Below are 22,212 nucleotides of genomic sequence, written 5' to 3' on the forward strand. Positions count from 1 at the left end.
CTTTCAGTGGCAATGTTTTTTAAACAGAGATGGCTGTTATGTACTCTGAAAGTATCTGTGATTGTACAAGTAGTACAAACAGCAAGGTGTGCGCTAGGTGCAAGTTAATGAAGGAGTCCAGCAGCACCGTGACTGGAGTACACGGGGTACGCGACAGGAGAAGTTTTCTGCAGAGCTCCGCTTCGCACTTAAAACCAGCCTGATTCCATGGAAATTACTGGAATTATTTTAGGCAGCTGAGAAACCTTATGACCACTGCAAAAAAATTCTGCATTATTATACATTTATTAAGTATCCCGTTTAACGAGGCAGATGTTTTGCTTCACAGGAAGCATTGCCAATCCCCACGCTCCAGGTCTTGCAATACTGTCACAGCGACTTGCACAAGGGCTTGTTGCTCATCCTGGAGCGGCTGCCCGGGAGCGGGGCTCTGCTCCGGCATCCCTGCGCCGAGCTCCGGGCGAGCGGGTCGGATGCGAGTCACCGCCGGAGCCCCCCGGAGCTGCTCCGCGCCGCGCAGCGCCGGCGGACGGGGAGCCGCGGAGCCAACTCTCCCCAGCATGGGCACCCTTCCGCGGGAGGCTCCGCCGCCTTCCCCCGGCAGCTCCCCGCTGGTTTGTCCCCGCCGTGCCACGGCGGCTGAGGGGCAGCCAGGCGTCCCGGTCTCCCCGGCCCCTTCCTCAGCCCCTCGCCCCTCTTCCTCCCCCTGGCTCTACCCCCTCGACGCCGACAAATGGACCCAGGCGTCCGGGCCAGCGTTGGCGCCCGCCAGCCCCTCACGGCGCCCGCCAGCCCCTCACGGTGCCCGCCATCCCCTCACTACGCCCGTCCCGCGCGCCGGCCCCGCCCTCGGCCCCGCGCGCGCGGGCTGCCGGCGGCGGCGCGGGGCGCGTGCGCAGTGCGCGGGCCCCGGCGGGCGGGCGGAGCCGAGCCGAGCAGCGCCGAGCCCAGCCGCGCCGCGCCGCGCCGAGCGGAGGGAGCATTGTGCGGGCGGGCGGGAGGGCGGAGGGACGGACGGACGCCGCGAAGCAGCGCCGAGCGCCGCATTCCCCGCTGAGGCCGCCGCCGCCCCCCAGCAGCATGTCGGGCCGGTCGGTGCGGGCCGAGACCCGGAGCCGGGCGAAGGATGATATCAAACGGGTGATGGCGGCCATCGAGAAAGTGCGCAAATGGTGAGCGGGCCGCGCCGCGCCGGGACCCCGCGCCCGCCCCCGCTCCTCTTCACCCCCCGTCACCCCCTCGCCCCCCGCACCGTCCCCGCACGGGGCCGGAGCCCGCCGGGCGGCCGCGGGGGGCGGGGAGCCGGCGGCACCCAGAAGCCATTTCGCTCCTGCGAGTCACATGAAGGCGGCGGCGTGTGAGGGCGAGAGGCGGCTCCATTGTGCGGCCGAGCCCCCTCCCCGCCGACCCCCGCCGCTCCCCGCCGACCCCAGCCCGCCGTACCGCGGCTCCCGGGCCGGGCCGGGCGGCGGCGGGGGCGGGCGGCGGGTCGGGGCCGGCTCCTCCCGCCGCCCTCCCCTACAAAGGGCCCCGAGGAGCGGGCCTGGGGGAGCTGCGCCGCCGGGTCTGTGTGCAACTAGAGCTCAAAGAGTATTTTAAAGAAAAAGCATTAAGAAGACCTCCGTAAAGCGCCCAAGAGTTTATTTTTGTCTTATTACACGTTTACTTATTTATTTCACCTTCCAAGCTCCCGAGGTTTGCACGTCAGCGCAGCAAACCCGAGCGGGATCGTCTCCCACAAACGCTCCGGCGGTTGTGAATCCCGAACGGAGCAGGAGAGCGCGTGTAATTGCCACTGGAATTTGTTTTAAATTATATAATTAAAGGTTGTACCCCTAGCGAAATAATTCCGTTTTGTTAGGCCTTAAACGTGTTTTGGCATTTTCCCACTTTTGTCTTTTTTTTTTTTCTGCTTTTGTTAGGAAAATCGACATGAGGTGTTTAAACAATACAGTAAAACAGCGCGATGTTCTGCACGGGGTCCGGGGTTTTTGGATGGGATAAAGAGCAGTGCGAGTGTGACTCGAGAGGGAATCTTTCTTTCAGCAAGTGGACTGTTCAGTAGTCTTTGTGCATGTATCTTAAAATACTTTCTTTAAACAGTTGAAATCCACGGGGAAGTCCTTTAGGTTAGTGTTAATCTGCATAACTCAGCTGTTCTGAACCTGGTAAAATAAGGGGGCACTTTTATTGCAATCCACAGCTAACCCTTTGCTTTCATTAGAAGAAGAGTGAAATACAGAATTAAACGTGTTTTTATTCGGGTGAATGGATTGTTGCGTTTTAAATGGCCTTGAGCAGATGAATGGGCCCGTTGGCTCGAACTGGACAAAGAATCGGGACGTGTGTCCAATAACGCAGGGCACGAGATGGGGATTTCAAAGAATCCAGCCATTGTGTCGGGAGCCGGAGCAGCCCGAGCACCGCAGTTCAGTTGGTTTCAGGAACTCTCTTCTACTCGGGTGGTGTTTTTAAGTGCTGTTTGCTGACTGGTGGGCCAGCTTTGAAGGGTCAGAACAATGTATAGCGATGTGACAGGACTTTTGTGCAGACAGGAGCGTTGCTGGATGTGTGGGACTGTTCTGTCTGTAGGTATTTCATTCATGAGCGCAGCATACTTCCTTTGAATCCTAGTTTGCGGATTTCAGAGAGGAGTAGGGACAGGAGCTTGGCCATTCAACAAAATGTCTAATTTATTTTTTTTCTTGGCAAGGGCTCTCTGCCATCACGTCAGTTGCTGTGGCTTCCTCTATAAAACATAAATCTTATGGTATAAATAGATTTTTGTGTGTTTTAACCCTCATAAGAGACAACTTGCTTTAAAAGGTTCCTGTACAGAATCGTGCAATGTTCCTTTTGATTGTTGTCAGAACTATTCGTATGGCTTTTTGTTTGTGCATCTCACAAGTATTTACGTGAACACTTATGTTTAAAGGAATCATAATTTGAAGGTGAATCTCATGATTCCCCTCTACCAGCAGTCAAGTACAGTGGGAAATTAGTGGGAAATTAGCAAGAGAGATTCTGTGTCTTGTGGTTTAAATGTTTTGAGAAGACTTGGCTTGTTAAATTGAACTTTACACACTAGCGATTCCTGCGTCTTCAGAAGAGCCACACAGGCAATTTCCAAGTGTGCAGTTTCATTTGCATAATAGGAGCAATTTGTTGCCATCCACAGCTTTTCTGTGGAAATGCAGCCGCCGAAGATTAAAATACCTCACATCCAACATTTCACAGAACAGAGTTTTCTGAGACTCGACACGCTGCGTGCCGAAGATGAGTAGAGAGGCAGAGGGAGCGGTAAACTCTTTGGAGCAGACAGTGGCTCCGGTGTGTGCTGCCCAAAGCTTTATCGATCCGTGAAGGTGGGCACCAGCCTTGCTGTGCGATACTGCCGAATGCCTGCACTGCCACGTCTATGGACGTGCCTGTCAGAAAGCAGTTTCCATCAGCACAGACTTTGTTCCTTAGAAAATCAGTGTTCTTTCTTAGTGAGCCCTTTGAGGCAGGTACCCTATCCTCACGTGTGTCTGTAGAGCACCTAGCACTTCTGCTATGACTGGAACTTAGTAGTAAACAGTGAAGTTGTTACATTTTTATCTTGAGATTAATGTAACCATATCTCCTTTGTTTAAGCCACTCTCGTGAATGAGCATCTATTTCAGAAAACACATAGCACGTGTCTTAGAGAATACATGATTGTGTTGTATTTGTGTGGCAGAAATGTTAAATTTCCATGCCTAATGGGGTAGTTCTACTTTTTTTAACAGTACTTATAATTTTCCTTTCAGTCTTTTTTACAAAATCCTCTGAGATAAATTCATCTCAATGAATTGTGAAAGGTACAGGATTGTTTTTTTGTCTTTAAAGATTCTAAATGGGTTCTCAAGAAGAGAGAGGCAAAAACTATTGTGCCCTCAACTAGCATTAGAAAAATACTGGAAACACTCTTGTTTTATAGAAGTCTGATTTATTAAATGAAAGAAAATTCAGACGTTTAGTAAAAGACAAGTAATGGGCAGGAGGCAAGCATAAATAGTAGGACGTCTTGGGAGGCAGTGAAATAATTTGCACGGGTACGTAGCATTGCTGAGCTTTTGGACAACTGTGCAAACATTTAAGGGTGGAGATACGGTGTGGCTGATGGAGATAGGTGCCCTGATCTAGAGAGTGTGCCAGGAATGAGGACACCTCGTTGTGTTGCCTTGACTTTGAATGGCAGCATCTTTGCAGAAGTCCTTTGACCTTTTTCTGACCCATCAAAGCCATAATCTAGGGATAGAAGAAGAAGTGAACTGGGACAACTGCTGAAAGTACTTACAGAAAGTGCTAAGTATTTATTATGGCAGGGAATTGGCTGTAGAGCCAGACGTGACTTGGGATGTAGCTTAAAACAAAGGGTGTTGTGCAAAAGTTGAGGAGCAGAGTCACCACGGGCAGTGAGATCAGGTTACCCGGTACCGTTGGTTGGGATCGCTAGCCATGGCTGGTTAGAGGAGAATTTCTAGACAATACTGCTGTAGCTTTTCTGTTCACTGTCTCCATTCAGACTTGCTAAAATATTTTTGTGTGGTATGTAATGCTCTGAGACTGAGCTTCTGCAGGTTTTGCTGCTCATGCTTCCTTCTTAAAATCGGCTTTCACTCTGAGAAGTAGTTATGACCTAGAACTTCTTAACATGATGATGTCTTTGGAAGAAGTCTGTTTGCTACTACCGCGTTGCCACCCTAGTTTAGTCTGGCTACGCTGGCTGTGTTTGGTTTCCTGCTAAGACTGTAGTTCAGGTAGGGGCAGTTGAAGTAAAAATACCCGATCTATGTGCAGGAACTGTACTGAAGTACTGTCGTGGCCCAAACACGCTGCTATCGTGCTTGAATCATGATACGTTTTGCCTTGCTCATGGTTATTTCTTTTTGAGCCAGGATACGCTTTCTGAGTTCAGTGGAAGTTTGGGTGGAAAAGGTAGAGTTTTGTCATGCATCAGCCGTGTTTCTCTTTACTATAAGAAAAGGTGCTTGTTGCAACGTGGAACTTAGCAGAACTTGCTTAAAAACAAGTTGGCTTGTGCAAGTTAAAGGGGACTCTCATAATACACCTTGTTTAGATAAACTCAGAGAGAAGGTGTCCTTAGCTATTAGTCTTTGACCGTTCATGCTACATGATATTTTATTGTATTTGCAGTGTGGTCAAGAAACACCGTGTATATTTGGGGCTACTTCATGGTAGTTACTAGAGAAACATCTACGTAGCAATCGGCGTGCTCTGAAAAGCAAGCCTACACTTCAAAAAAATCATCTTTGTGCATCTTACAGCACTTTTTGTGTATAATAATGGCATTTTCTTTCCCGTTCCCCTTTCTCCTTTGCTTGATCCCACAGGGAGGTCATAATTCTGTGATTTTCACCAAACTCTGTTGCAATGCAAGTGAGTGTGATGTGATAAATTCAGCATTATGACGTCACTTCGTGATCATCAGCAGAAGATGGGGTATGTGGGAACAAATCCTCGTGTAAATACAGATCACTATGATAAATGATAGTCACAGTAAAAGGCCAAACAAGTGTGAAAGCCTTTTCTCAAATGATAATATAGTGGCAGTAAAGGCTTTCTATTTCTGTGCTGTCAAGTGTTTCTAGCACCCGTTGCTGCTGCAGAAGCTGCCTTGACACTTTATGTATAAGTGTAATATACACTGTTGTGTTTACTTGCTGGTATATTACTTTTATACATGGAATTTGATATTCATCTTTGGAGCTTTAGTGTTAATATATAAAATACAAATATACTTAAGAGTCTTGGGCTGTTTCGAATGAGGAATTGAGTATATAATTATGTAAGTTCTAGAATATTAGTATGCCTCAGGCATAAGCACTAAAGAAGTGTTGATACTAATGCTTACCCTACGTATCCTTGGCTGTCCTTTACATGCTGTGCAGATATGGTTCAGAATTTAAAAATGCTTCGACACAATTTCAGCTAAATGTAGGGGTTTGGTTTTGTTGCGTTGACTAGTTTCTGAACTTACTGTAACTAAAATATTTAAGATACTTTTCGGTGTAGAAGATTAAAAGAAAAAACATTACGTATTTTAAGTTTTGCCATTTTCCATTGTTGCTACGTCTCAGTCATTCGTGGAGAAACAGGAGAGGTTTGAAACGAGAAAAAATGGGTTTTTTTGTAAACCTACGGAGTTTGTCAGCTAGATGTGGGCAAGTAAAGTTGATAATTGCCACAGTGGTGTTCCATCAACCACCTTTTCCAGTACAGCAGTCAGTATAGAGATCAACCTATATAGTATAACAGGGGAGGGTGCAATAAAAACTATTGCCTAGTGACTGCTTAACGAAGGTGGAATAGGGTTATGGGGATGGAGTTCTGGTCGGGGTCTCGGGATGAGTGGGTTCAACAGCAGATCCATTTTACAGACAGGAAAACAGGTGGAGAAACTACTTAAGGTTTCATAACAGAACGGGCACAAGAGTTCATTAATTCCTCGCTCCTACTCTGGCATTTGGTCAGCGAGAATTTTTTGTAGTTTGTGCAGCATTTAGCAAGCTTACTGTTATGGGCAGCGCTGGTAAATTGTCAGTTCTAACTAAATGCAAAGGAAAGTCCCCGATCAGCAGGTTGGGGTGGTGTCTTTGCACAAAAGATAAAAAGTGAGTGTTCAGAGTAGAAGTGGTTTTAGGGGTTTGGGGTTTTTCTTTGTTTGTTTGATTTGGGTTTTGGTGTTTGTTTTGAAATGGAAAGGCAGTATTACAGATAATATTTGAAGCTTTATTTGCAAATAAACATCTTAAATCCTGAAGTTGTTTTACCCTGTTGATCTTAAATGTCTGAAAGTCATTATGTTTCTTTGTTAACAAATTTGTGTGTGTGCTGCCAATGATTTTATTAAGCTTTAGGGGAGGTTGTCTTCTTTTTTTCTTATTAATACTTCTATGGTCTTAAACCTTCAGTACTGTAAATGCTTACATGTAAAATGTTTGAGTAGTAGCAGTGTGATACTGGGTTTTCTTTTTAGCTGTAATTGTTTGCAGGACTGGGATGTTGGTGTACTTCCATCACAAAATATCCTTATTCCCATTGTTGTCTGAATTACTGTGTATTGAATTCAGTAAAAAAACCCCTGTAGCTGAGGGTTATCAAAACTTAAAGTGGTACTTAAGAAGCTCAAAAGAATTAAAATGTCAGGGCTAACTTTAATACTAGAAGGAAAAAGTTACTAATATAGGTTTCCTCCTGTGTTCTACAGTCTGTCCAGTGAAGATGCTGTGTGTGAGGCTGCTTTGAGATGCTAACAGGTATCTTGAACTTTTGGTTTTCCAGTGCAGCATCTCTAAGTAATATTTTGCTGTAGGAAAATACTAAAATCTTGATTTTTTTAAAGCATTTATTCACCTCTCCCCGCACCCAAAACAAAACCCCAGCTAGTTTTATTTCCATAATTTCAAAGGTTTTCGTAAGTAGAAATAAGTTTGGTTTGTCTTGTATCCTTAAAAAAATATATATCATGATCATCTCCTCACAATTAAGTATGCTCTCATTATTGACATGCCCTCATCTCCACTGTCATTTTTATCACATCTAGTAGTAGAGCTCCAAATTAGCGTAAAATTGGGTTTTGACATACTTTAGCCATCTAGCATACCCAAGTGGATCTATCTAAACACACTGAGGAAAAACTGTGCTCCAGGAAGAGCAGTGGGAAAGAAATTAATCTGAAATACTTTTGTACTTTAATTAAAATATCCTTGTGGACAGATCCAAAACTTATCAAATTGCCATATATAGCTGCTTTTTTTTCTTAAAAAAAAAACCAGGAAAGTGTTTCCTCTAAAGGGAAAACAAATAAGATTGGCTTTAGTAGCTAAAACAAGTAGTCAGGAGGATGTTTGTGGCATTTGTACAATGTGGCTGCTTTTGATTCTGGAAGCCCTTTCTAAAAATGGAGCTATCACATATATATTTGGAGTCACATCCAGCTTCTCCCATCCTGCAAAGAACATTTTTTTTTAAAATCTATAACTGGATCCCAAATCTATTATTTAAATGTGTTTTTAAAAAAGAAAAATGCTTGAGATCTCATGCCAAATTAATTTCAGATGTTCCTGAATGTTTAATGGAATTGGTCTTTGTTGTTAACTTCTAATCGGTGCATTTGCAGAGCTATATTGCAAACCAGGAACCAGCAGTGGTAATCTGTGACCTGAAAACTGATCACAGAAACGTGATGAAATTTCTCTGGCATTGTGGACCTTCCTTTACTACTCTCATATAAAGAGCTCAAGGAATTCATCCCTTAACGGAGCGTTCAGCATCCTTTCCATCTCCGCACTCTGTGGCTGTGTGACCCCCAGTGTAGTGACGCCCTTCAGCCAGATTTCCTTCACAGTCTGTCAATGTCATGACTTCATGGCTGGCTGGCAGGGGTCTGCAGAGTGCTCTAGGTTACGCTTTCCCCTCTCTGATACCCTCAGCCTTGCTTTTCCGAGAGAGCTAGGCTCTCCAGAGTCTGAATTCTGCATCACAGCACATATTGCTACCAGTAAGGCTGTTGGTTCTAAGGCTGGAATTTCAGAGCTGTCTGACAGGAGCGTTGAGTGAATGTTAAATTGCTAGCAGCAAATTTCCACTCAAAAATAAACCTCAGATGGTCAAAATGCATTTAAATTTCTAATACCATTAAACAGCTTCATGACAATCAAAACACGCTGGTCTGTCTAAAACCTCTTTCTGCTCTCTAGAAACTTAAGTGAAAATTGTAGGCATTAAATCTGCATTTTCAATAGCTGTTCTTAACTGTGTCTTTAATCCAGATCTTATTACTGCTACTGCAGTTGCTCACCCAGTCAAGTAAGAGCCCTGAGAAATCTGGAGGTTAGCAGTGTCTAACAAGTTTTTGAAATGGAAAGAACAATTTGCACAATGCAGTACTAAAGACGATGTAATAGAGATCATCCTACTTAATAGCCTATTTAAATCCTTGACAACTTACAATAGTAGATCACTTTCTTTTCAATATGAAGTTTAACATTAACTTCTCCTGCATTGTAATTCTATAGGGAGAAGAAGTGGGTGACAGTTGGCGACACATCCCTAAGGATTTACAAATGGGTACCAGTAACAGAGCCTAAAGTCGATGATGTAAGTATCCTGCATTTTTCCAAGATGTAGACACTCATGTTTGGGAAGAGTCAAAAGAAATGTCCACTGTTCTTTGAGACTTTAAGCTAAGACTGGTGTGGGTCTTGCAAGCGTTTGAATAGAAGAGCTCTAGGGAAATGCTGATCTCTACAGAAAGTGATGTTGATGGTTCAGACTAAGACTTCGATTACTTATCCCCTCTTTCTGCCTGATGCTTTAAAGGAAAGTAGCTGGTTTGGAACTGTGCATCACTGCTGTTTTGCTCAAAAATAGGTGCAAAGCACTGAAGTAAGAGTAGGAAAATCCTGTGGAACTGAGATGGCTTCTATTAAGATGTCCAGCCCAAGCAAAACAGAAGACATGCTTCTGTTGTAATGTGTTTTCTCTTGGTAAATGTTTTGTGTATGCATCATGTTTATGTTCTTAATGTGCACCGTTCATGTGCCACGATACAATCATGTGGCATAAAAGAAGTGTAAAAATGGAAGTTGATAGGACTTACAAATTGTTTTTCAAAATGAACGTTGCTCTCATTTTATAAATTGAGATATTGTTCTAGAGAGAAAACTAATCCATGGTACCACAGTAAATTAATGATACAATAAAATCTATATCCTAAGTTTGGTACTCCTTCCTTGGGCTGTCACTTTATTTGAAATACGAGCTAAGACCTATCTGGAATAACACTACGATGTTAATAAAGGTGTAAAATGATCATTTTTCAGACAAGGCAGTGTCATGCTCTTATCTTATTCAAAGTCCAAATTCAAGACCTGTTTTTGATTAGCGTTGTTTTAACTGAGTTTGTTTCTTTCTGTACCGTTGGTGGTACCACAGATTTCCATGACTGTCAGAGTTGTGGTAAGCCTCTTGTATTCTTCCAATGCTTGAGCAGCATCTCTGTGAAATAAGCCCTTGTGAATTGGGAAACCTTTCCTGGTTTCTTTACAGAAACTTGTTCGTTCTTTCTGGTTGTCAAATGTTTCGTCTTGATTATTTATAGTACGTAGCGGGGAAAAAGCTGTGCTATCGAAGTGGGAGAGAGAGATATTGAGGATATTTAGGCTCACTGCTTCTGAAAATTGTTTTCTCACAGTTAAGCTATGCTTGCATGATGGGTACCGTGGAACTTTGAAATAGAATTTCTAGTGAGTTTCTAGATGAATTTTCAAGGTGACTGGTACCTGAAGTCAGATTCCCTGTTGAGAAGAATGGGTTTATCTAACGGTCTCTATGTACAGGGTTTAATTGTATTTTTTGAGCCGTCATCTTTAGGTTTAGGCTCCAGATTTGCTGAAATTGAGACACTTGTTCAAACCCAGTTACTTCAGTGTCCTACAGTCACATTCTGTTCATTATGAGTAGAGGCTGTTGTGCAACTGCACTTGTTGCAGGCTTGATGTAAGATTTCTGTCTTTTTGCTCTGGAACTTCTCACAATTGCACAATTCTCACAAAAGTGCATATATTTTAAAAATAAATATCAGGTAGGGGTCATCTTGGCTATTTGATTTTGGGTGGACATCCTTTTATATCCGATTTCATCCACCTGTGAAAGAGCAGACACCTTTTACTAGAATAGAAGAATGGGATCTTTTTTACTGCTTCATGTTTCAAATGGAACTTGTCTTTGATTTTAGTGAACACAGATTAGGTTCCTTCCCTCTCCCTCATGTTGTTCCTAAGCCACTTCGACATTTCTTTGAACTAGAATTAGTTAGGCTCTTTCCTCCTGCTAGTTTTGAGAGGCTGTTGTAGAACCTCACCACTTTGATGGTTAAACCTTTTTAAGAAAAAACTTATCAGCTTAAATGCTTGCAGTCATTTTTCAATATTTCTCCTGTGGCAAAAGTGACCTTTTTACCTTTTAAAAAAAAAAAAACCCAAAGCTAAACCTGAGAGATACTGTGTCCCCTCTGAACTTTCATTTTGCAAAGGTAAAGAAGTCCATGGGCTTTCACCTCTGTTTCACATATTAGGGAGTAAAGCCTGGCTTCTCTGAAGTAAAAATACAATTTAAAAATACGCCTAATAATCTATTTAAAATAGAGGGAAAAGTCCTTCCAGGTATCACTTGTTGAATTTCTTCTGCAGTCTTAGGCAGTATTTCATTGTGGTTTTAGTTCCTTCCCTCGTTGGAGGACGTTGTCTAATCCGAATGGATGGGTCGCCGAGCGTTCTTCCTAGAGTCAGGCTTTAATTGTCTTCTCAGCAGGCACGCAGGACCCTCCAAAAGCAGTGCAGCTGGCTCTTTCTCCTGTGAGACCCATTACGTCACCTCTTAATTGAAAATGCTGCATCCCTTAGCAGACGCAGATTTTCCACGTGATGGATGCAACTGTCTCTTCCTTTGTTTTAATGCTTGCAGTCCGTGCTGTTGTTCGGTCATGGGCATGTTGTGACCTATTGTTCCTGTAGGACTGTCTTGCCTGTGCTCTTTGTTTTAGGCCAATCTGATTTTTCTTAATCCGTCTTTTAGTTTTAATGAAGAAACAGCATTAGTTGTAGAGAAGGAGGAGGTCTCTGCAGTGTTGGTCACTGAGAAAGAGGTAAAAAGCTGTCCCTTCAGTGTTAAAATTCTAGATCTGGTACCATTCCTGTTGTGCATGCGTGCATATTGTCTAGGTGTATTCTGCAAGCTTTCTGATATGAAAGGGAGAATGTATTGAGTTTTGTAGCAGTGTGTTGATATGCGTAAACCATACAGTGAGCAGAGTTACGAGCTCAGAAATTGGGTAGTTTCATGAATCTTAGCCCTGCCTCTGATCAGCGATGTTCTTCCCTTTTCCTGGTGTAGCAGACATTCTTTTGACCTTGTTTTTGTAGCTGTTTGGACTGAGTACGAAGTTAGCAGCGAGCACCTCCCAAGTTCTCAAGCTCAAGGCATTTAATCATCGTGCCTCTGATTCCCTGTTCCTAGAATGAGGGGTATTATTGAGAACTTTTGTACTTCTTACAAAAAATTGTGCAGTTGTTTGAAGATGGGAAATATGTTTAAGTGCTAACCTTTCCTGGAATTTCTGGATAAAAACCTATATATCCTAGTGTTTTGTGTCATGAAGAATACAATTAGAAAGAAAGCCCTGCAATTGTTGGAACTAATGCATTATTGATGATGTCAGTTACATTGGCTTTATTTCTCGCTTGAAATTAAGAAAGATGCTTAAAGAAGTAATGAGTGGGAAGGGTTTTATGTTGCAACATGGATTTCTCTTCTTGATGATAGTCTCATTTGTTTGTGGTACCTTTTGTTTTTCAGAAAAATAAGAATAAGAAAAAAGGCAAAGATGAAAAATGTGGCTCTGAAGTGACCACTCCAGAGAACAGCTCCTCTCCAGGGATGATGGACATGCATGGTGAGTGGGAGAAGGTCAGCCCCAGTTACCCTATTACACTGCTATGAAAATATAACCTAACAGTGACAGATTCTCTGTTGCTCACATGTATGGATAACGTGATTGAGTCAAAGTGAAAACAGCACCAGTTTTATTTGCATTTGTATTGCCTCCTGGTTGGTTTTTGCAGTGTTGGCAGGGAGTATGGTCTTGCAATTAAAGGATTGAGCAGGATTTTCACAGAACTGGATTAATTTTTCTGCTGTTTCCAACTTCTCAGCTTTTGCCTTAGTCAGTTCATTTAATTTTCTTAAGTCTTTTTTTTCCCATCCATGAGGTGAATATACTACTTGCTTTTTTTGTCATATATCACGTGGTTTTAAGCCATACTGTACAATTTGGTGATAAACTTAATCTGATCTGACTTCAGGCTGCTCTGAAAAGAGATGGTCCCATCACCAGCTATGTGTTTCTGGAGTCCTTTGGATGTAGTGATTGTACAGGTGCAGAGGGAGGTGGATCGACTTGCATGCTAGTGATTTAACTAATAATGTTTTGCTGGGTTAGTTTTCTTTAGGGAGTAGGAACTTCCCTCTCGGTTACCCATGGTTGTTAGTCTGGCTTAAAGATTACAGGAAGTTGCACCCAACTGCTATCCATAAATTATTAGCTGAGATACTTAAACCACTGTCACTGGTTTTCACAGGAAGAGGGTACAGGCAGAATATTTCCTGTTAACTGCAGAGACACGATCTGTGCTGCAGAAAGTTACTGTGATCCAAGTTTTTGGAGGCTAGAGAATATTCTGGACAATTATCACTTAGAAACTATTGATATTGGGACTGGATGTTACATTTTACCTTCATGGGGTTTTGGGGGGTTTTTTTTGAGATTTTTTTTTGACCTTCAGGACACACTTCAAAAACTATCTGCTCATCTGAACATTTTAGGGATGGGTATTTGTAAATCTGCATCATGAACACTTAATTTGCCCTGTGTTATACGAACTATATATGAACTATAAAATGAGACTGTCGCTTCAGTTGATCTGTTTTACTCCTATTACAGAATTCTGGGTCCTTTTGGAAGAGATCTGAGTAAAACACTCTTGGTTTTATTGTATAATATTAGTTAGAGCACCTTTTTTGAAGTTTTCTGATTTTTAGCAACTGCTAGAAAACTCCTGTGTTACAGCATAGGCTGCAGGAGCAAAAATTGTGGTGATGTGGAAAAAAGTTAGATGTAGTGTTAGTCTAAATGCTTGGACTTGATCCCCAGCCAGGCAGACTATATCATGTGTTATCAGGGAATAATACAGGAAGAATATGGAAGAATTAAGGTGTGGTTCTTATCTTGTCAAATCAGACTTTCTTGGTTTTAACTCTTTTGTTAACAGATGACAATAGCAACCAGAGTTCAATAGCTGATGCTTCTCCAATAAAACAAGAAAACAGTAGTAATTCAAGTCCAGCACCAGAACAGAACTTGGCAACACAAGCAGACGGCACTGAAATAAAGTCTGATGAAACTCAGACAGAAGCAAAGGAGCAGCCTGGTTCAGAAGGTAAGCTTGAAAAGGCCATCTTCAAAGCCAAACAAAAAATGTTACCCTTTAGTGTATCATTTATTTGCTTATCCATTTTAAGAACTGGATAATAGCAATTTGAAAGAAATGGTTTCTGAATTCTCAGCATTTATGTGAAAATGGGCCATAATCTCTCTGGCCTACCTGTGATCCTTCCATACAACTGGAAAGGTCAGACTGACATTCAGGGTCTTTTCAGAGAGGAAACAAACAAACCACTTGGTTTATTGTTGTCATAATCTCAGTCTTGAAAGAAGAAATAATTTAAAATCATCTTTAAAGTGGCTGCTACCATGTAAGCACACAAATCCTGGGAAGTGTTACTTTTGTAGATCTGTGACTGTTTGTTATCTAGTGTGACAGTAAAATAGAGGTGAGATACTTTGAAATTTTTTTTAATTGTGTAAACTTTAATGTAAGCTTTCTTTTTTTATTAACCCTGCTAGTTATTTATTCAAAAGTTAGCTCTGAATTCTGTCCTAATTTTCTAAAAGTGTTACAGTACTGTACTGCAGTTGTGCACAGACTAATAATACATGTGGGTTAAGAGATTGTTCTGAGCCTCACTCTTTAAATGGTATTTTGGGTAATTGAAACATGCTCTGTATTTATATTCTTGGGAAGATAACTTTCTTCATCCTATTATAACAGATAAATGATGTCCTTAACGCCATTCTAACGATTTGGTTGCAGAATTCTTCCCATAGCAAAGCAATTAAATTATGCCTTCCTGATTTAGTTCTTAGCTCAGTAGACCCACTAACCAATTTAAATTTAGAGCTTTTATCTTGGTAATCCCAGAATGGTTAAGTATGTTGAATGTTGTCTTTGTTAATTGGGGTTAAAATGTGACCACTGAATCGTCACCAAATTGGAATAAATCAGAATGCCATATCCTTCAAAGAAAATCTCAATTAGCATATATGGTCATGGAAAATGGTAAGGATTTAGGTCTAATATTGGCTGAACCTGCTTGTGTGAAGTTGTCACATAGCATACATGCTCCCCTGACTAAATTTAGGTTCAGGGAAAATCATACCAAGTTCTCTGGATTAGTTCCAGAGACAGTTACTGTAAAACGGAAGGGAGAAGTAATGGCAAAAAATACCTGTTACGAATGTGTTTTTTTTCATATTGGTTATATGCTGTGTTTAAAAATGTATTAAATAGTTATTTATCTACTGAAGTGTTACAGTCAGTCAAACCCCTGGAATTGTGACATTATTCAGCTGGATAGGGTTAATGACCTTGTACATCTATCTCATGATACTGCACTGAAATCAGGGAGGTTCCTTAAAGCTAGGGAACAGTTTGGGTGGTCAGAAATGCCTGATGTGGACTTCTCAAAGAAAAAAGGCGCATTCAAAATATTTTGCTGTGTAAACAAGTCATTGCAGGCATCGGAATAGCTCGGGGCTTGGTGGTTTAAAATAGGGATCCCCTTGCCCAAAGGTCAGCAGCAGCGTGAGCGGTAGCTGTCAGCAGCAACTGGAAGAGAACACAGCAGCTCTGAGCTGTCTGATGTGGAAGCTGCTCTAGGTGTGTTTTTGTCACGGGCACAGCACAGCATGCTCCTTAGCTCAAGTTGCAATGTGTGCTGAGACACACACAACAGAAATTGAAATTCCTTCTGACCCTTGGGACTTGTTTCTTTATCAGTATGAACATGCTTTTGTGGTGAGACATGGCAAGGAAGACAATTGTGTCCGAGTTTGCTGAATATGATCTTTGAGACTGCTCGTCGTAGGCATCACTTTACCTTGAATTCAGTCAGAGAAACTTTCAGAAACGCTTGTGATGCTTTTTATACAGCACACCGCAAAAATATCCATTAGTCGCTGGTTATGTCATCTTCATTAACCAACGTTGTCCAAAAAAAAGTTGATCTTGCATTTCTCTTCATCTAGAATAAATGAGTATGTTTCTTGGGTCAGGGACCTGTGGAGAGATCACTTCATAAAACTTGACTCCAAGCATACTTCTGAGAATTCATTCAAGTCAAAAAGGATTTTTAAATGAGATGAAGAACAGGTTCCAGTCCTTACCCTGTTCTTGATGTGGATAGTGAAAGAAATATAACTGACCTTTTACAATCAAAGGGGTTTGGTTTTCAGTGGTGGCTTTTGGTTTTTTGTTTTTTTTTTTGTTGAGTCTCTGCTTCTGGACATACTGCGTTAAATTTTCAGCGATCTTTAACCTGTAAAGACATTTTAAGTGCCCCTGTCCCCTCTTTGAGTGAATGGGTGCTGTAACCCTGAGTCCTTGGCAAGTCTTGCTTTGAGAGAGAGAGGGAGAAATCAAACAAAAAAAGGCCCAAAACAAACAAAAAACCCACGAAAACTGGAAGCAGGTAAGAGCTATAACAAGCTGAAAGACTTCTCCACAAGTATACACCAGAATTAAAAATTCTGCAACCTTAATGGTTAAGCTAGTTAGCTACCTGAATTTCCCAATTTTACCTTAAAAGTAGTATCAAGCAAAAAAGTGGATTTTAAATACATGGCTGAATTTTGATTCAGATAACTTTATTCTCTCTCCTTAGCTACATGGTTTTAGATCCATTACTTATCCCAATTCAGCCCTTTTTGTAGCTGCCTTTTACTTCTGGTTTGAAGGAAGTTTCCTTGCGGCCAGCCCCTTTGCAAAGTTTATGTTGAAACTTGTTTGCTGGTAGCATTGACGTGGTTCTGTGTTACAAGGTGTGCGGGAGCTCAGCTCCCTCTAGGGACTGGTTCCAGCAATTGTGTGCTGCTGGCGGTGTGAAGGCCAAGGTCTTCTGGCAGCAGCCAGCGGTTGTGGTCCTGGAGTTGGAGCTTAATTCATTATATTCATACAGTTGTTATGTATGTTATCATTAGTGGTTACATGTGGGTGAAATTTATGTGTTTGGGGTGTTGCTAATGAGAAGACATCCTAAAAGCTCCTGCTGAATGCTTTCATTTGTTTGTTTAAAATTATTTCTTGAAATTTCAGATACCTCTGATGAACAGAATTCACAGTCTTCAATGGAAAATTCCATGAATAGTTCAGAGAAAGCAGAAATTCAGTCCTCTGGAGAAAATGATATAATTACAGAGGCATCTAAAAACTCTCAGGTAACTTTAAGCACAAAAGCCCAATTACTTGAAATTTGGAAAAGAGCATTTTTACCAAAAAGCAAATGTAAGGAGGCCAGTTGTGTATTTAGGCTCGTTTCCAAAGGTGATGACAGTAAAGCAGCTGTAGAATATTAAATGTACGTGTATCTGGTTTTGTGGTTAATTTGATTGGCTTCTTGCATTTCACATAATTTGAACAGTAAGACTAGATTGGTCTGGTTTACTTTTTGGTTTCCTAAACCAGTCTGTGTTAGTTTGTAAGGGAATATTAAAATTTCATCTTAATAAATTGCTCGGACCTCACCTACTGGACAGGCCCCTTTGAGGACCATTCAGAAGTAAAATACCTTCTGTAAAAGTAAATGCATGTAGCAGTTAAGAAAGTTAATTTTGTAGATTCGGTGGACAAGTTGTTTTGATGTTTACTCGCTGGTACAATGAAAAATTACGGGTGGGTGGGAGAAAAATTATCCTTGTAGTTGTTGTCCCCGTCACACTGAGATCCTCGGGCAGAGCGCTGCTCAGTGTGTTGGTTTTCCTCGTGGGTGGTTGGTTTGTCTCAGCGCACACCGTGCGCTTTCTAAACCTTGCGTGTTCTGTCCTGTAGAGATCTCGCTTTGGCTACAGCAGGAGAAAATGTGTGTGCACTTGGTGTGGGTTGTGCTGGAGTGTGGAGTGAGGGAAGTCCGGGTATAACCATGCACCAAGGCTGTTGCTTGGAATATTCACTGTGGTTTTTAGCCCAGAACTAGAATTTTGCCCTTTGTTGATAGACGACAAGTGTAAAGATGTTGAGGTAAGATGTAAGTAGAGGAGTGATTTCAGGAAGCAAATGCACTTGGTCACCTCATTCTCATATCCAGAGGTGCCTTGTATTTTACAAATGACACAGCAGGGAATTGGTTCATGCTTTTTGTTTGATGTTTAGGGCACCTGAAATTCAGTGCAATGATAACGCGGTTGTTTTTCTTTTCCCCCTCATTAAGGACTCTGAAGGAGTGCCACCTTCTAAAAAGATGAAAGTAGAGGCTTCCCAACAAAATGTTGAAGAGATTTAGACTATAGATTTTTCTGGTCAGTTTTTATGTAAGGTACATCAATGGGCTTAATTATAGAACAACCTTACTTAAGCATCTTCTCTTGGATGAGGACAGAACTCCTAACTTTTCAAGTTACCAAGCAAAAATCCAAGAAAGCCTAACAAAGGTTTAACTTCTCAGACACTGAAAACTTTTTCCTGTGAAACAAACATTGAGAACTTTTAAGTTACTGTCTCTGAAATGGTTGGAGTAAACAACTCAGGAGGGGTCTACGCACTGTTTCTAAAGTCAAAATTACAATTATGTTGCTGCTGTATTTTTTTTTTTGTTTATTTTCATTTCTCTATTTAACATTGTAAGATATTTAAGGATGGTACAGGTCAGGTATTAGCTTTCATGTGAAGTTCATTGCTCTGGCGTGATGTCTGCTTTTGTTTTGTGCCTTGTGTTCTGAAAACAGTGCTAACTTTTAAAAGTTGTTTTGCAACTGTCTCCTTTGCAAAGTGGCCTATGTTTGTATAATGCCATGTAGTAAGGCTTTTTCTTTTTTTTTTTCTTTCTTTTCTGTTTGGGGTTTTTGTTTTGTTTTTAATTTTTAAATCCCTGGTGCTTAAATTTTTAACAAATACAGATCAAGAAGCCATTTTCACTCTTGGAGTCCAAGGAGAAAAAGGAGCTTGATATTTTATTTTAGCAGCTATAGTGGAGATCTTTTATTGAATGCATGGCATTCGCAACTGTAAATTTGGTCTTCTAAATACTTAACTTCATCAGAAGTTAACATGATCTGTTTACCATTTATAGTCCAGATCTGAATAGATACTATAACACAACAGTTAAAATACTTACGTATTAGGTCCAGATCTCTGTACTGGGTACAACTTGCTTTACGGAAAAGTTCCACTATGTACATAAATAGGATCAAAGGGATTGATGCACAGTGAATTTATTTTCAATTGGTCTTTTTTGATATCATGTTTTCACTGAACTGGATTTCATTGTACTGTTTCTTTCTAAGATGTTTACTTCTGTGTTCCAGGTTAATACTGTATTTGGGATTTCTTTTTTTTTTCTTTCAGCAAGTCTTGTAAATAAGCCTTGTTGTCTCCGTAGTCCCTACATCACTGTTCGAAATGTTCCTTCTTTTCCAATTATGTTGAAGTGTGCTTATGCTAAACTTGCTTGAAAGGCATGAAGTATGTGCGACTCCCTTCAAATTGGTGGCATGTAGAAGTGCAGAACATCTGCATCAGGTCACAAGGGCCTGATCTTACAGCGGGCTTTGTGCTTCCAGGGTGAGCTCCCAGTTACAAATACCTGGTGTCGATGGGAACTGCTTATTTCTCACTTGAGTACACACACACGTGCGCGTACGTACACACGTACGTACATACGTATTGCTGGATCAGGCCCTTAGTCTGTCTTCACTTTGTGTGGGAGATGGAACTTGTAATTTAAAGTATGATCTCGCAGCTTTGGAAATGGTTGCATATAGTTTGTAAGCTAAGAACTGTAAATACTTTTTTAAATGAAAAAAAATTGCTTCCAGTTGATAACGTTTTCATAATTAGCTCTTCATGAAGCTTATTTATTTCTGAATTCTCCAATAGTGAAAATGGCTCCGCACTTAGACTACTGCGTTGCGTTTGCAATTACCACTTTATCATGAAAAACAACGGGGAAGTGGGGAGGGAGGAGTGGGGAGCCAATACTGACCTTCCGTAAGATGTTTGTAGGATTGAACTCCAAATAACACGTGACACTCAGTTTCGGAACTTTTCCTTTATGTTGAAATAAAACGTTTTGGATTTTAACTGAATAAAATTTGATTGCAAATCATTCATGAAAATCAGCGTGCTCCCTAATAAGTTTTTGGGATTTCTGGTCTGATCATGAAGTCCATTAGCATTCTGAAAATAAGGAAATGAGGAGCCAAAACCTATATTTGCACAATATATGCAATGAAACGGTAGAATTCTCTCTTGAATTGTGTGTATGCCTAAAATGTGGATAACTGGTCAATGACGATTGATTTGTATGTATATTACATTCAGATTTAAGTGATATTTTGTGAGAAGTTCTATTGATATATTAAACGGGCAAATTTAGAAAGATTCAAACTTAAAAATATTTTTGATTTACTAACTTTTTGTTGTTTTTAATGCTAAAACGACACAAATCTGATGCCACCTTTGACAAGTAGTCATGTTTACTAATCCCTATCTTCAGGTGCATCGCAGCAAGTTTTTAATTTTAATTTTGTAGACGTTTCCAAGGGAGTAAATAGACTTTTCGTTTAGAAACTAAGTCCTGTACTTTAGGAAGAAATACAATATATAAATAGCACTAAAAATACCTCAAATTTTTCATTAGATAGAAGCATTTATTGGCATTATTGACATCAACAGGTTTAATTATAAACTTCCTTTTCTCTCCTGTGGCTTCTGCTCAGAACTGTTCATTGTTCTGTGGCTTACAAGACAAGGCATCATAACCATATTCCTAGAAGCTTTGTTTCTGACGTAGTAATGCTTTATTTACAGCTTATACAGAATGCATTATGAGCTTTTTTTTTGTAACCAGAGATTCTAGTGACAACAGACAACTGAACAAGCAGATAGATTTGGGTTCCTTAGACCTGTTATTGTCAGTCTCTGAGGGAAGAGACTTTGACATTATCTGGTATGAAGAAATCCAAAATAGTGTATAAGACTGTTATTAGTCTTTTTTTGAAGTGCCTGATAACATTTATGGGCCAACGGATGTGATTAAACACATTTTAATGCCAGAAAGTACAGATGGGACCAAACCAGAACATCAAATTCAGATCGACCTGAGGTTTGAAACCAGATCTAAATCCAGCTTTTTTTGGCTTGGACCTATCTCTACCAGAAACTTGTTTTATGAACTCACTGTAAAAGGGTTTATTGAAAGCATTGAGACGTGGAGCAGAAGGAGAGATGTAATTTTCTTCAAGATGACTGAAAGTTCTCATACAGCTAATGTTTTAGAAATAGTGCAAATATCAAGAAGTGCTTCCTTGCTACAATGCTGAATGTTGGAGCTTCAGTTACAAATAAATACAAAAAAAAAAAGGAAAAAAAAAAAAAAATAAACTAGAAGCAAGCAAGTAAATTAGCTGAGTTTGTGGAACATGTGGGAAGGCCTTCCGAATAAGCGATTTACTCAGCCAAACATTTTATAGCAGAACTATTCCTTGGAATTTTTATGCTTGGGAAAGTAGTTGTTAAAACATTCCAAAAAGTGCTGGCACTTACAAAACAACAAAAAATAATCAACAAGGCAGTATAAAATATTGGTTTTGGGTGGCTATCTTCATACATAAACATTGTCATGTTTTGGAATGTTCTTTATATCTAAGGGCCTGTTAGAAGGTGTAAAGAATTTTGTTTTCTTCAATACCTAATCGTTTTCCATCTTATGATTTGTGTGTGTGTGTGTTGTACAGCAGTATAATTTTTCACTTATTTATTCCATCGGTAGTTATGGTTTGTACAATGTACAATGGTTTCATTTCAAAAATAAAATAAAAAATCACAACATGAATGCTGTGTGAATAATTTTTATCAAGAAACTTAATCTCAGTTTGTTTTTTTAAATTTACAATAAATTTCTGTTTTTATAAATGGTGTTTTTAAATGTGCATTGTATGGTGTTGTCTCATTTGCTAACATGTAAAATGATTCACCTTTGAGTGGACAAAAGGTGTCTTGATATTGTAGCAGGACACTGAGCAGGGCGGGGGCAGTTTGTTGTTGTAACAACAACAAACAAATCGATATGGTCAGTGTAATTACAGCAACCTGCAGAATAACTTGGTAATTTAAGGTGCTTACTGTTGGCTGGGTACTCCACTAATGTGTTGTGGTAACTTAAACCCGAGGGAGGAGCGCCTGGCGTGGAGACATGCTTCGGTTTGGAAACGCGCTCGAGCGTGATGCTAGCAAGGGTAAAACCCCTTCAGAGTTTTGGAAAGATTCTTTACAT

At 40.8% G+C, this 22,212-nt stretch overlaps 1 protein-coding gene across 1 annotated transcript; it reads left to right on the forward strand.

The window, feature by feature from the left end:
- The first annotated feature begins 995 nt into the window (after positions 1 to 995).
- BCL7A (BAF chromatin remodeling complex subunit BCL7A) lies at positions 996 to 21,771 on the forward strand. The gene is made up of 6 exons (XM_068412552.1): positions 996 to 1,172; positions 9,066 to 9,147; positions 12,406 to 12,502; positions 13,878 to 14,045; positions 17,040 to 17,161; positions 18,151 to 21,771. The coding sequence occupies exons 1-6, from the start codon at positions 1,081 to 1,083 to the stop codon at positions 18,220 to 18,222; spliced, it is 633 nt and encodes a 210-aa protein (XP_068268653.1). The 5' UTR covers positions 996 to 1,080; the 3' UTR covers positions 18,223 to 21,771.
- Positions 21,772 to 22,212: the final 441 nt, after the last annotated feature.

The sequence above is a fragment of the Nyctibius grandis genome, chromosome 14 (genome assembly GCF_013368605.1).
Source record: "Nyctibius grandis isolate bNycGra1 chromosome 14, bNycGra1.pri, whole genome shotgun sequence".
Taxonomy (NCBI): domain Eukaryota; kingdom Metazoa; phylum Chordata; class Aves; order Nyctibiiformes; family Nyctibiidae; genus Nyctibius; species Nyctibius grandis.